The 16,358-nt window shown below is 42.1% G+C and overlaps 1 protein-coding gene across 1 annotated transcript in view; it reads right to left on the minus strand.

Moving 5' to 3' along the window:
• Window positions 1–1,270: 1,270 nt before the first annotated feature.
• QRFPR (pyroglutamylated RFamide peptide receptor) overlaps window positions 1,271–16,358 on the minus strand; it is a 36,362-nt gene continuing 21,274 nt past the window's right edge. Inside the window, exons 2-6 of the mRNA XM_081076649.1 lie at window positions 12,281–12,439; window positions 9,651–9,712; window positions 5,713–5,948; window positions 3,922–4,019; window positions 1,271–3,176 (exon numbers count right to left, since the gene is read on the minus strand). Of these exons, the coding sequence (XP_080932775.1) occupies window positions 2,836–3,176; window positions 3,922–4,019; window positions 5,713–5,948; window positions 9,651–9,712; window positions 12,281–12,439 (896 nt within the window). The 3' untranslated portion in view covers window positions 1,271–2,835. The remainder of the gene's footprint in view (window positions 3,177–3,921; window positions 4,020–5,712; window positions 5,949–9,650; window positions 9,713–12,280; window positions 12,440–16,358) is intronic.

The following is a 16,358-nucleotide window of genomic DNA, read 5'->3' on the forward strand; positions in this document are numbered from 1 at the left end:
TTGTTGGAAAGATTTTCCTTTCTCCGCTGAATTATGCTTTCTCCTCTGAATTATGGTCAAAATAAGTTGACCATATATGTGTGCATCTACTTCTGGTATTGCTATTGTTTTGCATTTTTGTATATCTCTATCCTTGGGCCAATGCCACACTCTCTTGATTATTGTAACCTATAGTAAGTCTTCAAATAAGATGTATAGACCATGCAACTTGGTCCTTCCTTTTAAAATTGTTTTTGATTTAGAAAATAGTCTCAAACCAAACTGGCATGCAAAACACCAGTGTCCTGATCCATAATAAATGGGTGTTCTTTGATAGAGTGGAAGAAAAGATACAACTTTTTGGCAAAATGATCCATAATGAAATAAAGTGCTTAGAGGTCTGAGCAGTGATACATATCTTTTCACGGATTTCATAGACGTTGTCCCAAAATGCTGATAAATATAAGACTAGTTTTCTGTACCCCTCCTCAACCATACCTCCTGGATGGATCCAAAGAGACTTTTTCATATCTCACTCTAAGCACCAGATAGGGGAAAATCAGATGGAATAAAATGAGACAGAAAGAAAGGGGAAGCAAATCTCTAGGTGGAAGACCAAAGGATTTAAGGGAATTGGGGAGGGGACTGTGAAGTCAGGGAAAAGAGAAAGAAAGGCCCAAACCAGTGTTCTTTTCACAAATGCAAGGCGAACTCTCGACGGACTCATCTCTGTGTTCTACCATCTCAGGACTCAGAGCTCTTTGGCTAATAGCAGGAGTTTCTCCCTAATGGATTGGACCAGAACTTCTCTTCCAAACTTTTATAACAGTGCAAAAGGATTATGTTTACAGGACAAGAAATGTGCTAACACTTTTTTTAAATTTCTGAAACAATGTTAGTACAATGGGAATCAAAAAAAAAAAAAAAGAAAAAGAAAAAGAAAAAAAGGAAAGGAAAGAAAAGAAAAAAGAAAAAGAAAAGGAAAAGCTTTCACAAGCTGCCTGGAAATTTTACCATAAATATTTCAATTAGTATCTAATATCTCAATGTTTTGGATCAAGCTCCGCAATGATTAAGAATTTTTAAAAACTCTAATCTTGATAATTAAATGGTTAGTAACAGTGATTCATCTGTTTCTCATTAAGTCACATTTGGAGCATATACATCAAATTTAGGAAGCATCACATGGATATTTGCTGATTAAATAAGAATAACCAAAATCAGTGAATCTGACTCATTTTTAATGGTTTAATGAGTTAATGATAATCATTATTTTGCTACAGGTTAACTAGGCATAACAGGACAGGGTATATAAATAAGCCATAATGAGTCCATTTCAACACAAACCAAATCATCAGCTTTCCTCTCTCAACTTTGTTAATTTTCCTGTCGTATAGACATTTTTTTCCTAATACCACACACTGCTTCATCTCTTTTTTCTTCCTGCTCACATTAACAAACATGTACAATGAAATAAATGTCTGTATCTTGAAAGACCCCTATGTTCTGAGTTCTCTGGTCCCAAACCTTAAAGCTTTACAAATGAAATAACCTGAGCTGTCTTGAGCTCCCTTTTCTTTCTGGCCCGAAAACTGGAGATAGAGGAAACACTTTGGCCACAAGGCTGTGTCTGGACTTTGGGAACCTCAGATGTTGAAGGGGAAGCAACAGAGCACTGGAATGGTGCCCACTGGCTCCAGGACACCAGGGGGTAAGAGGGCAAGACTGAGAAGTGAGGAGCTGCGTTGGAGGGAGATTTAGGTGAATAGGAGTGGGGAGTTCTACTGCTCTTCCTGACCCATCTCTCATGGGGGTCAGTGAAAGTTCACGGGCTCCGAATGGATGCTCTCATCTAACTGCACCTACCAGCCCTTTTATGTCCCCAAAAGGCTTTCATCCCACTAGTGAAAATGCAGAGTTTAAAAATGTAAATATTTGAGACAGATTGGTCTGTTTATGCCACTCAACCTATAAATGAGGATGCCAGAATCTTTCTTCTTTTAAGTAGAGAAACCAGTTACAAAATAGGCACAAGCTGAAAGTTGGGCAGGGCTGAGGACAAATCTCTGAAAGGAAAAGGGAACAGATGGAGAGATCTGAGACGTAAGGAGCTACAATAATGCTTCGGAACTCGAGGGGCCGTTGGAGTAAAAGTGCCTTCCTGCTCCTGGCTCACATGTTCTGGCAGTGACTCATGGGTAGAGATGCCGCCCCACTTCACACAGGAAGGAATGGAGGCTTATAGAAGGTCGTGGTGGCCAGTGGTCACAGCGGCGGTCACAGCGGGCCTATGTGGGAACTGGGGCTCAAGCCTAGGTAGGCATCTGCCTCCAAATCCCACCCTTCTGTCATTTTGCTGCTTCTGCATGTTCTTCCACTTTATAATCATTGGACAGACCTCATTTGCAAGAGAATTTATCACCAAGCTTCAGCAGGGCACCAAAAACGATATTACAGCATTCAACTATTAAACTTACTCAAGACAGATGATATAGTTTTTAACTTATTTTCCATCCAACTTAATACACAAAAAGCCACAGTGCAATTGACTGGCTAGGGGGAAAAATAGCCAAAAACATTTATTTCTGTACAAGGTTTTTTAAAACTCCACTTTTGTAAGGTACAAGGATGGTTCACTAATTTTTCAAAACTGTAATTTCATGTATAATGTCATATTTTTATGGAAAATGATTTAAGATGTCTTCTTTTCCTCATTCTACAAATAAAAAGTCTTTGACCTTTCCTCAAAATAATTTTCTCTTCAGCTTAGGATATGAATGGTATTAATTATGCAGAAATGTTATAATTAGCGCCCACAGCCTAAAGCATGTCTTAGACGTTCGAAGGAGGAAGCTGTCATTTGAGACGCTTTTTGTCCTCCGGCTGTTCACACAACCTGACTTCGATGTTGCCCTCACTGAACGCTTCTCCTCTGGTCTCCTCCACAGGGTTCTCTCTCCAGCAAAGCACTGCTTTCTTCTGTGTCATTGTCATTCCCGAATTTCGGCGTCTCCGTGCGGGAGAGAAGGTTTCTCTGACCATGCAGTAACAAACTGCAGATAAGAAGTTTTTTTTGAAGTTTTCGTTCATAAATGCATAAACAATGGGATTACAGATGGAATTGGAAAACCCAATTATTTGCACGATGGCAAAAATCATCTTGATTGTGACATCATCCTGTTCCTTTTCAAAATTGCCTGAAATAAAAAGAAATCCTTGAGAATGCATATTTGTTTTGATGAGCATAAAATTAAATTTCTGTTTACCATCAATCTTTACCAAACACACTTGTACAAGTGATTAAAGGTGAGAAAAATTCTCTAGATGATTTTGGGGAGAGCCATTGATGTCTGAAGAAAAGAAGAAAAGTAACCTTGTGACGAGTCTTCCTTCTTAGAGATCCGAGGCTTACAGGTATAGCCCGGTGTCCCTCACATATCGGGGGACTCACTGCCTTTCAACTTGATTTCAGGCTTCATGGAAATGGGGAGCAGCAGTAACTCTGCAAATGTTCACTTGTGTTATAGAAACAGTTACCTGAGAACCACGTGATGCCTCAGATTATTAGAGAGAATTCACCGAGGGGCTGGATGAAATGCTAAGCATTATTAAATTCATGGGGTTCAATCCAGGGTTCAGTAGGAAATGCTCATAGGATGTCCCAATACTGTCCCAATACTGAAATAACTTAAGAAGAACAGAGGCAGAGCACGCAAGAAGACTCAGAAGCTTGTCTTGATCTTCTGTAATTATTAAAGATTTAGTCAGAATCGTACATAATTACCTACCACGGAATGACCTAGTGGTGTCGAAAACATGAAAGAAACCTACTAGTTGATATTTGATTACCCAAGTGAATCACGACAAATTTCAAGGGTTCATTGTCCATTCTGGCAGGAAATAAACTAGAACTTCTGTCAAATAAGAATGACAGGCACTCACTGTATTCAATCATCATGTGAACGATGTGGAAAGGAGCCCAGCACACCGCGAACAGAGCCACCACTGTCACCATCATAATGACAGCTCGCTTCTTCTTCCTGGACTCACAAGGACACATTCATTGTGTTAATTAACTTCTCCTTGGCAAGTGTGTCAAACTGATGGCAAAGCTATTAAGTAAAATTGGAGCCTAGACCTCTCAATCAAGATTTTTCAAATCTTGATGAAGTTTGTGATCGGTTAAACATGGGCTGTCTATCATCTTTTTCCTCGCTATTCCCACACCTCCATATTCCTCACATTATAAACACCCTTGTGACGTGTACTCATTGTGGGTCCAGCACTCTGCTGGGTACTGGGCCTCACTCATGTCATTGATCTTCCCAACAAGCCGTTTGGCAAATGCAGAAACTGAGGCACAGAGAAGGTGAAGTAACTTGCAAAGTCAGATAGCTAGTGAGGGATTTAAGCTCATCAGGGCTAGACAGTCCTGCTCATTTTATATTGAAGAGCACTCATGCCTGTGATAGAAAACTGTCAATATTTATGAGCTATGGGAAGCCCTAAGTTTAAAGGATACAATTAAAATGGAATCCTTTATCGTATCTCTAAATAACATGATTAACCAGGATTTCAAACTAGTTTTCTCCATTAGTCCCGTAGAGGACATTAACATCTGTAAGGGAGCTACACATTTGCATGGTGCTATACATATATAAACGGTCATATTCATTATTCCTTATTTCAACCTGGTAGCCCTTTCTTCTGAGGAAGTAGGAGAGCCAAACCAGCAGTAAGTTCCCAGGTGCTGTGCAGAGAACGGGGATGTCTTTATACAAACTGGGCACTAGGGGTCGCTGCTCACTTGAAGAAATGATCAAATCTCATCAAACCACTCAACTTCTTACCAGGTTGCAGTTTTGTTTTTAAGGGTCACTCCAAATAGATTATGAAATGAACCATATGAACTCCAAGTACCATAGCAGTAAATCGTGTTTTAAACTTTCTATTAATGAGTGTGATCAGAAAGCAAAGCCCTTAGTTGAAAATAAACTATATCAATAATTAATGATTCAAAGTGAACAGCGTGCTCTAGTTTCCAAAGGATTTTCCAGCATATCAGCTCACGTATGTAGTGTCATCCTTAAGTGGGAGAAAGTAAGGACGGGTGTTGCTATGCTCCCTGGTACATGAGGAATGCACAGGCTGTCGGAGTAAGACTTCCCCACATCATGTGGCTGGTAAAGGGGAGGCAGGAGAGAGTCCACAGCTCTTCCTACCATATTGAAATGACATACAGAGGGTGCCACAAAAATGCATACATATTTTAAGAAGGGAAAGCTGTATTAAATTGTAATACCCAATATATACCGATAACAAAAGATGAATACAAGTCACGCTTGACTTCTGCAATTACAAGAGGAGCTCAAAGTGTGCCATCAGCGTCCAGACACTTCTGATGATGGTGAACTGCTGCTTGAGCAACATTGACCAAAGTGTCCATTTGTAGACATTTTTTTGGCACCCCCAGTACAGATGAAAAGAAAGCAATTTCTAAATTCCAAGTAAGTTTCTATCTGTAACGGTGGCTTCCCTCTTTGATTTGGGAGCTGGTGATCTCTCTTTCTTCCTGTCATACATATAATCTCAAAAGTTGAAAGCAGCCCACACCCTATATGTGAATGATAAATGCCATTTTGACTCACGCAGCAGTTCTGAGATCCCTGGTAACTGTCCCTTCCAGAGAATTAAAAATATGTTGAACAGAGATGAATATCTCATTAAACCAACCTGGCTATTTTTGACATTTCTTTTCCATGAATGGTCCGAAGCACGGAGCTGTCCCCCACTCTCTTACTGATCCAGAGTTCGTAACCAATTTTACTGTAGAGGCTAAGCATCACCACCAGAGGCAAGAGGAAGAGAATTACAAGGATAAAGGTGGTGTAGATTTTCTGGTGCACAGGGCTGGCCCACTCTTCCAAGCAGCAGACGTGTTCTTTTTCATATAAGAAGTCATACTTGATCTTGAAAATAAGAATTATTCCGTTAAGAGAGCCGGTATTTAGCATCACAGCACAGAGAGCAGCCGAGTGCTGTGGTAATGCAGTGTTTTTCAGATCCTTACATATTTACCATTGGTACATCTCTCAAATGATACCCAATTTTGATTGTGCTTTTGTTGTGAAGAGTGGTTTTTCCACTTCACTGCTAAATTCTTAAGTGTTTTACACTTTCTTTTCTGTTTTAAATGGAATTGAGGTCCAAAGCCTGCTCACTTGTTTCTCAACTTTTTACACTCCAGTCGTAAGTTTTTAGTTGGGTGAAAGAGCATTTCAGTGACCAAAGTCTTACAAAAACAGAATTTTGTACTTCGTGCCAACTAGTTTAATGTTACATTATCTTGCTTCCTCAATCGTTGCAACAGGTTTGACAAGGCATCAGACTTCTCCCAATGGCTAAGAACCAGTCTGTATTTTGCTATTTCAGATTGCAGTGATCAGGTCACTAGCAGAAATTTCAGAAAGGCAACCGCTAGCTTTTAGATTCTGAGATGAATGAGAAATTGGGATTCAAACAACTGCTAATCCACAAATATTCAGGCTCAATTATAAGTCTTAGAGGTATATACAGAGGGTGCCAAAAAAATGTATACACATTTTAAGAAAGGAAAAAACTGTATTAAAGTTGTAATACTCTATATATACCAATAACAAAAGATGAATCCAAGTCACGTTTGACTTCTGCAATTACAAGAGGGGCTCAAAGTGGTTACCGTCAGCATACTTTCAATAATTTTTTCCTTTCTTAAAATGTGTATACATTTTTTGTCACCCTCTGTATATATTTTATATTTATTAATACTATTTCTAACAGACTCATGAGTTCAACTATAATATTAACAACAATATTAACAAAAATAGCAAGAGCTAATAAGGGACAAACTAAACATTTAAAGTATATTCAAATGTCATTTTTCTAGATTATAGGAATAAAAGTTAGAGAATCTATAAAAACTATTGTCATTTTAGTCACACTATAGCTTTTCAGACGAAAAACATTTAGTTTAGGTCTTAGACATATTTCTCCAATCCCAGCAGATTTTATCACCAATCTTCAATGCCAATTGAAGGGGTGGGGGAGCTTTTTGGTATACTCACCAAAGGTAAGAAACTTCAAGTTCTGATCTAGGTGTTATTTACAGATACAACCAGAAATGAAAACACTCAGTGAATACAGACTCCCTGGGAACAGGATATTAAAATGAAATTCATTCTGACTCCATGCAGACAGAGCGTACCAGGGCCAACAACCATGGGGGAGAGGGACACACAGTGACACATCCTAAACCACAAGGCTGGTCTGGCCATCTCCAAAGAGCTGCCGTTGTTCTGGGGAAAAACAACAAGGACTCTCTGAGATCACGCTCAGATGGTTTTATGAAACCCAGCTTCAGAACTCCTATTTCCAAACATACACTTCCTTTCAGTTCTCCTGCCTAAGAGAACGGCTGAGTTAAAGCATCATGCTGGGTCCACAATCCCAGCTCTTCTCTCATAATCACCCTTCTCCCAACTCACACAAGTCCGAGTCTCACCCAACCCAAACCTTGCTGTGGGAGACCTAAGAAAGACATGGTTCAAATTACCAACACCAGTGGAACCACCTGACCCAGGTCCCATAAATCCAGACAGGGCTTTGTGCTTTTCCCGACATTAAATCTATTTCTATTCAAGGTAGCTTGGCTTTAGAAAAAAGGTATTTTGACAGGTGTTGAGATGCTGTGAATTCACATTTTTCATACAGTGAAGGGGCAGAAGTGATGACAATTTTAATTTAACCACCTCGTTGCTTCCACCCCATGAAAATTGTCAAATAGATCACTTCTGAGCGAGAGCCCAGTGAGAGCAGAGCACAGAATCGTGGGTCACACTCAAACGCACCGTCGCTAATAGAATTTCAGAACGAGGAGGGAGCCTTGGGATGCCTCTAAATACATGGATTTGATTTGAAAAATGATCTCATAGTTTTTCCTGACAGAAAACAAATCTGATTTGGCTGCTCTGACAGTGAGGACTAGCCTAGCCAATTAGCTTCTATGTATTTTCTACAAACTAAATGAGTTATGTACTGAAAATATATTTAGAGCACATGGTAAAATAATTTTATTTTTAAAAAATAGACAAATCTTATGTTCTATGGGCCCAAATTGGACTGCACATGGAAACAGGGTTGGGTCATTTCTAAAAGGGCCCCCCATATGCGTGGGCTTCCTGCTGGAAGAAAGGGTAGCCTTGGAGGAAGGAGCTGGTCACCAAGAGGTGTGTATGGCAGTGGAAGGGTCTTTAGGAGCAGATGGCTGGAGAAGGGGCAGCAGGCGGAACCGTGGTGCTGGTATCTTTGAAAAACCCATGAAGTAAAGAATCGATCACCAGCCAAAGTCACACACAGAGGACATCGAGACCAGAGGACACCTGCCTCATCCTCTCCCATTCTCCCCACCAGCTCCCACGGAGCCAGAGGCAGCCAGCTGGATGGGGAGAGAGAAAGAGAAACAGAGTGAGGAAGCAGAGGAGAAGGGATCACACCTCCCTCCAGATGGCTGGATTCCAGACCTAAAACCGGCTCGAGTTGGGAGATGGGAGACATTTGAAACTGACTGACAATGTGGACTTAGGTGACCGACACGGGACTGGACATTTCCATAATGGAACTAACAGTGTTCTTGGGACTGGAAGTACCAGAGAAGTTTAATTATCTGAATGACTGGAAGAGTTATGTTATATTGTCACACTCAAGGCTTTCCCCGTGGCATCTCATCAGAGGGCTGGGAAGTCCTCAGACGGCATTTTTATAGGTAGCAAGGGAAGGAATAAAAGTGCCATCTGTGCTCACCTATGGAGTTCAGCTCATTCAACACACCAGTGACATCAGGAACTAGGCCACTTTTTAAATGTCCCCTTGCCTGAGGGTTCGTCTGGCATCCTAGCCAATGGACAATGCCCAGCAGAGTCCCACATTTGCCTATGTCAATTTGAAAAGGTACGAGAGGATACACAGTTTAGAAAATGATCTCAGGGAGTGTGTATGTGTGCAGCCTGCATTGTCTGAGCCGGAGCCCCTGTGAAGGACGCGTGACAGGTCATTCCGCTGGATGCACTGGGCCACTGAAAAGCAGCACAGTCCCCCCTCACAGTGACTACCCAGGCAACACTGGGCCACCTGACAAAGCATGGGGGACGAGAGAGGGGATAAGATGATGCCCTCACATGTTTCTAATTCCATTTGTGATATGTCGCTGAATGGGAGCCAGGTAAGAAAGGACTTAGGGAAGAGCATCAACTGAGAAATAAACACTCAATTACAGATTTTTTTCACGCGACTTGAAAGAAACACTTGGAGCAACCACTGGACTTTTACAACGTATCAAGACACTGGTGAACGCAAGGAAAGCCATGTTCAGCGGGCAGGAAAATGTACAAAGGGACCCCGGTAAACTGTATTTTAACCATTAAAGTCTTACCAATAGAAGGTCAAGAACGCACTAGATAAAACAGAAGGGAAAAACTCTGAAAACAAACCATTTGATTCCACTTGAAAAACCTCCAATGAAATAACAGAAATCATACAAATTTGCTGTCTTCCTCTTGCAGGAAGGGGAAAAAAAGAATCGAGGGGATGTGAAGACATTTCAATATTGGAATTATCAATCCCAGCCCCAAATGTACCTCAAGTCGTTGCACGTGCCACATGGGGGATCCTACGATGACAGCCACCAGCCAGACCACACCTGTAAAGTGGTAACATCATCAGAATATGACTGAGCTCAGCAAATGCGTCCCACTTAATTCTCTAACCAGAAGGCTGCTTATATGCAGTGCACCCAGCCCCCTCCACCAGGGGGCAGTGTAGTGGTCTCCGCATGTGTTCTCGTCTCCACCCTCTCACTGCTCTCAAAATTGCTGCTGAAATGTCTTCCCAACACATGTTCTAAACATTTAAAACTCTTTAATAATGTTCCATTGCCTAGAAGATAAAACCCAACTTCCTACCATGGTCCCCGAGGCTCTCTACAAGCTCATTTGCTCTCTCTCCCATCTTATATTTCAGTCTAAGTTCTTCACACAGAGTCCTCTGCTGAGGACCTTACAGAGTTGGTTTCAGTGGCCACATCCCAGAATACTTTGTGCAGCCCCATGCCTCCAGGCTGACACCCTGCATTGGCACCCTATCCCCAGAGTCCACTTGTGGCCTCCTTTTCCAGGATTTGACACAGAAGTCACCGTCTCTAGGAGAGCTTTGAAAGCTTTCCAGATAAAACTGACCACCTGAATTTCCCCAGGAAAATTCCTGGCCCTCAGTAGGTGCTTGATCAGCAAAAATGGATGAGTAATTTGAACACGATATAGATCACCCTCTGAAATTTCTTCTTAAAATTGAAAGTACATTTGTTTCAACCATCATAATATAGGCATTCATTTTTCACTTACAAAACAAATACAACTTCAGAAACCAGAGTTTGTTGAGTGAATTGCTCTGATGATGTCTCCTTAGCAAGGAACAAAAGGGAACTCTAACAGCCTAGGACGGGCCGGGACCAAGAGCCCTGACACTGATTTTGAGGAAAAAAATCCCAGCTCAAACTCGGCTTGTTCTTTCTGTACCAAGTGGAACCATTAAGAGAACAGTATATTGCCTTCAGTCTCAAGGAACTGAGATTCACTTACGTCATAATTGGGGTTTATTATAAAGAAACACATGAACTGGCACTGCCTAGAAAGTCTTTATGATTCAGTGATCCAAGATAATTCTGAGGCTCACAAATGTCTGTCTCTTCATTGCCATGGATATCTACTCTCGTCCAATCATCATCTTACTGTGTTCTCTTTTGTTCAATCATTCGTCCAGTTTTAGTAGAAGTTCTGGAGGAGCTGAGCCGACTTGGCTTAGCTCATTGCCAGTCCTGTGGGTCCACTGCCTGTTCACAGATAAAAGTGCTACCATTGGGTGAACAGTACTGTTGGGACCTGTGACCACCTCTGGGCAAGAAAGGCAAGTGGGTCTTGCTGGCTGGGGACCAGGGGCAGGCAGTCTCCGCTGGAAGGAGGTTCACAGTATGACAGCTTCAGGGAGACATTGGACGACCATTCACAGAGCCCCATGAAGATGTCTACTTGATTTAAAAATCTGCCTGTCTCCTACGATGTTTTGGAGTACGTACTGCCTTGATTGTCTATTCTCAACTTTGCTTTCAGACCTGGAGACTCCCTCTGCTTCTCTTTCTTTTTTTTTAAAAAAAAAAATTCCCTTCCTTCAAGTATTCCTTTCCTCACCCTCCTTCCACCATCACTTGCTGTTTTCAGCTTTCACCTGATGGTGGAAGGTCAATTATTAACAGTCAAAAGGTCTTTAAATTCTTTACAGGAAGGATGCGACATAAATTTGAAACTAACCAAAGCTGACCATGTCCTCCCAATTAGTTTATCTATGCATTTCAAACTATTTTAAATGAGTTTGGCATTGTAAAGCTTTTGGGAGTTTGTTCTGTCATTCCACAATCCCATGCTGGCTAAATGCTTACAGCAGAAAGAAATGTTTCCTCATTGCTCTCATGTGAGATGTTAGTACAAATTGTTCTCTGATTATTGCATTAGTTGCTTCTTATACCTCTGATTATTTGGCTGCAATACATTCAAACCACAGTGAGGCACGTTAAAATTTTTAAATGGCTCAATTATAAATATCAAATAGAGACACTGTTCCGTTTTGCTGTGCCGGGCCCTAGGACACTGCTTCAAGTTTACCACTCATCACGAGGTACTTGCTCCTCAGGACCGATTCCAGCAGCGGAGGATTCAGGAATGCCTGAATTGTGAAGAGGATGGGACGTGCCTCTGTCAGCCGTCTCGGCACCAGTGTGCTTGCGGGCCCTGCGGCCTCCTGCCATCGTGGACTCACCCTCAAGGGCCACCTCCATTCTCCATTTTTCTAAGAACACCTTTCCTGTGGGTCCCCTAACAAGGGCATCTTGGATTAAAGGCCTCTTACCTAATAAATGTCAGTGTGGCAATGCCACCGATGGGCTACCTTAGATCAGCTGAAATTCATGCTTGAAAGCTAAGACTTAAACTGAAGAAGTAAGTCTGAAACGAGAGATCTTCAGTGCTAGAGTAGGCCTAAAGGAGAGATGGGCTGGGGGGTGGGGGAATGGGAGGAGGACTGAACCCTTTAAATCACACCCCAGCACCCACTAGACCAGAGGCTACTCCCCCAGTGTATAAATGTGCTTCGCTTGGCACGAATTCTCTCTGCTCTGCCCTGAAGAACGGCATTCACCCTCCCGCGGGCACACGCTTACCCAGCACCGTGAAAGCCCTCCGCGTGGTATACTGCCACTTCATTTTGAAAGGATGCACGAGTCCCTGGTGCCTTTCCACAGCAATGCAGGTCATAGTGAGGATTTCGGTCACAATGGCAGTAGACTGGACAAATGGCACCATCTTGCAAATGAAGGGGCCTGCAGTGAGGAAACAGGACAACGTAAGCATCCAAAAGAATAATAATTTCTTTATGTCTTTTTGTAATTATTGCAGTTAATTCTGAGTTCAAAAGTTTTATGTCTTTAATTACATTGAGACACAACATAATTGAGAAAAGTTGCACTGGCTGATATTTTCTCTCCGAGTGAATTCTGAGTTCCTGAAGTACATACAATTATGTATAATAGGGCAATGAGAGGACAAGTAAGCATCTGACCATTGATAATAGGCAGAAAACAAAATCAATGCGACCCTTGATCGAGAAAAAGCAAAGCCAGTGTGAACAGGTCTCCTGGGATCTAAATTAACAGGGTAAACTTTTAATTCTTCCTTTCTTCTTGATTCCCTGTCAAATGATAACAAAGGAGTCATTCTCATCCAAGGCACCCACATTTCTTCTTTTATCTTTTATTCTCCTTGGACTTTCTGTCCAAGACTTGACGTCTGGATTTCACCGTTCCACTCTGAACCGATTTTAGGTTCTTTAATGCAGAGGTGTCAAGCTGGTGGCCCCTGCGCAAGATGTGGTCTGCAGACATGCCTTGTGTGGGCGACGTCATATTTTTTTATCTGAACATCACTGCCAGTATTTTACAACGTTTATACTCTCTGACTGGCGCCTTTACCATCTGTATGAACATTTGTGAGCTCTGTTATGACATGTCTGCTCTAGAATCCAACCTCCTCACTGCTACCGAATTACTTGATCTGAACTATCAGAGAATCATTAGCTCAGGGAATATAAAAAGTTAGCAGAGGCCTCAGAGGTCATATAGTCCAAGCTGTCACCAAAACGGAAATCCTCCCTTCACCTTCTCTCACAATTGCTCCACCAATCTCTGCGGACGAGGCTCCCTTCCGGCATGCTCCCCCACCTTGGGCCTTTGCGTGGCTTTTCCTTCTGCTTGGAATGTTCTTCCCCAAGTAACCTCCTCCCCTCCTTCACTGAAGTCTCTTGCAGATGTCACTTCTCAACAAGGCCAACTTACAAAGTGTCCCCACACCTACAAGAATATAAATATTCCAAGAGCAAGGATTTTTGTTGTCTTCCCTGAGGTACCCCACGCATTTGCAGTGGCACACAGAAGGCTCTCAATAGTCATTTAATTGAAGGGAATGAGTGACTAGGAGGCTCTTAACCTCTAAACGTGCCTCCATGCAACTCTGAGAGGCTGTCAATGGAAACAGTGCTTTTCAATACTTCCACCCACTTCCTCTAGCTTTCCTTTCAGTTTCAGAACTGACCAACCACCTTTTCCAAACAGCAGGTCTTCATGTATGTGAAAGCAGCTTTTATGTCCCTCACTGCTAAGTCTTTTCCAGTTGCCCCAGTGGCCTCTCACTGGACATGGTGCAGTGCGAACCCATCCTTCTCAGGATGTGGTCTGGCGGACACAGGCATTAGAGGACTGTGTCGTCTGCTGGGGTCTAAACACCCTTTTCTGTGACTGTTAACTTACATCAGTATTTCGTGGTAGATGTTTCAAATGGTTGATACCATTGAACTTGAAATCAACTTGAAATGAACTAGGTCCATTTAATGGAAAAATTCTGTGACTAAGGGAAAAAAACATACCTAGATATCACTCTAATCTAGTCCCTTTCCGATCCTTCTTGGAAGCTCCAAATGGCAACTCAAGAGCTAGTCACACCCACTGCCATCCTCTGTTCTAGTTCCCCCAAACCCAATCCCGTTCAGAGTCAAGGCCCTTTCTAGTCCAGCGAGATAGTTCAGATACTAAGTGTAGGGTTTTGCTTTCAATACTAATATACAGAGGGTGCCCAAAAAAAGTATACACATTTTAAGAAATACTTAAATATATATTCAATATATACCAATAATAAAAGATGAATACAAGTCACATTTGACTTCTACAATTACAAGAGGTGATCAAAGTGGTTACCATCACCATCCAGATACTTCTGATTACGGCAAACTACTGCTTTAGCAACATTGACCAAAGTGTCCACTTGTATACATTTTTTTGGCACCCCCGGTATTTCACTGTTTGAATATTGATCATACTGTGAATGAATCAGCTTACCTCAGGATGTGATACTTGAATAAATAAATACATGAATAAATTATTCATCTGGGTAGTTCTCCTTTTCTTTGAAAATTTGATCAGAATTTCTTCTGTTCTTTCAACCAAATTGTTTATATATTTTTCAAAAAAAGTTGCACAGGCCAAGGTTAAAGGAACACGAGAAGAAACTTTCCATGAAATGGACATGGATCCATTATCAACACATTTTAGGCATAACTATCCAAACACACAAGAATGATTATGTTTGCTCAGTGCAGCGTTACCCATCCTTATATATTGACCCTGTGTATGATAATAGTATGGGAGACTGGTTACCTGATTCCCAGAGATTGGTTACCTGATTCCCTGATATCAGGGCACACCCTGATCCTGACTCATCTGATCTACGGGTTAGCCCCTTAGAACCTCAATTTCATCATTTGTGAAGGGGGATTAACAGTGCCCGTCACGTGAGCACATCACACAAGGACATAGCACCCAATACGGCATGCGTTCTTCATACATGGCAGCTCTTTTATCATCAGACAGACTGACTAAAAGAACTGAGGGGAATTTGGTACATTTGAAGCTAACCGGTTGTTAGTGGTTAAATTGCCTATGAAAGGACATCTAGTTCTATGGCCTGCGTTCCCTGATAAAGATCCTGCCGCTCGTTGGGGTTAAGTGATTTGCTCACGTGCACACAGCTGTGTACTGACGGAATGAGGCCTTGAGCCCAGCTCATCTGACTCTTTCCACTACCGGCTCTTTCCACTACCTCAGCCTCACTTCTCTTGATAGACCCATGCCATGTGACCGTTTTCTTGTCTACATGCTCATGAACCATCTGTTCAATAATCCACTTGAGAATAATCCACTTGGGAATGTTGCACCAAGCCGTAGTTCTATAATCGGTCACCTCAGGCTTTGTATGAATCCAGGCAGCATTTGCCCAGCTCATCACTTCTGACATTTCTCCAACCAACTTTCTAAGAAATCCCTAAGTGTTTCCTTGGTCACATTCGCCAAGTTTTGTCAATATTATGGCATGTAATTTATCTGGGCTGAGGATCTGAGTTCTTTTAAAAATTGGTAGATGTTCTTTTGCTAGAGAGATCCACTCACTTATCGTGGATCTTTGTTTTCATTCTAATTATCTTTGCTTTGTGCTTTTAATTATGGAGGTCACTTTTCAAGGTCTGGAAAACTGAAGCAAAACAGGCATTGAAGAGTTTGGGTTTTTTCTCTGCCCTTTATTAAATTTCTCTCTCCAACCCTCCTTCTTCAACTCCTTGTTCTGATAATCTCTCTGATAACTCTCCTTCCACACTTTAGCCAATCCAGTGTGAACTGCACAGATCCAAGCTCTTTTGCAAGAATGTGCCCTTTGTGACATTTCTTCCCATGAGTGACAATTCAAAACTGAGCTAAACCTAGAATTCCCTGTATAAGGCATTGTTTTCTTGGGATGTCCTTCCCTTTTCTTCTGTGTGCTTATCTGGTTTTTATGTCAGAATTGTGTTTCTCAGAGTCTGCCTGGAAATGGCCACTTCTCATTTTGATTGTCCATCATCCACCTGCATTTCCTACTAGCAACACAATTTCCTCTGGCGCGAAAACTGTCCCCCCTGTGGGCAGGTGAGGTTAGAGCCCTGCTAGGGAAGACAAGGCAAGGCCAGGACCAGGCCTTCCGGTGTTGGAAAGGTGCAGTGAACATGGAAGGGAGTCTGGAGGTGGTGCGGCCCCAGCTCACTAGCTTGTGAGTGTTGACAGACCACAGCAGTTACTGCTGCTGACCTCTGAGCACCCTTGGTGCCTGCCTGCCTGTTCTTCCAGCTTCACACTGATCCTGCGCGCCACCAACATCCTT

The sequence above is a fragment of the Rhinolophus hipposideros genome, assembly GCF_964194185.1.
Source record: "Rhinolophus hipposideros genome assembly, chromosome: 16".
In the NCBI taxonomy this organism is placed as follows: domain Eukaryota; kingdom Metazoa; phylum Chordata; class Mammalia; order Chiroptera; family Rhinolophidae; genus Rhinolophus; species Rhinolophus hipposideros.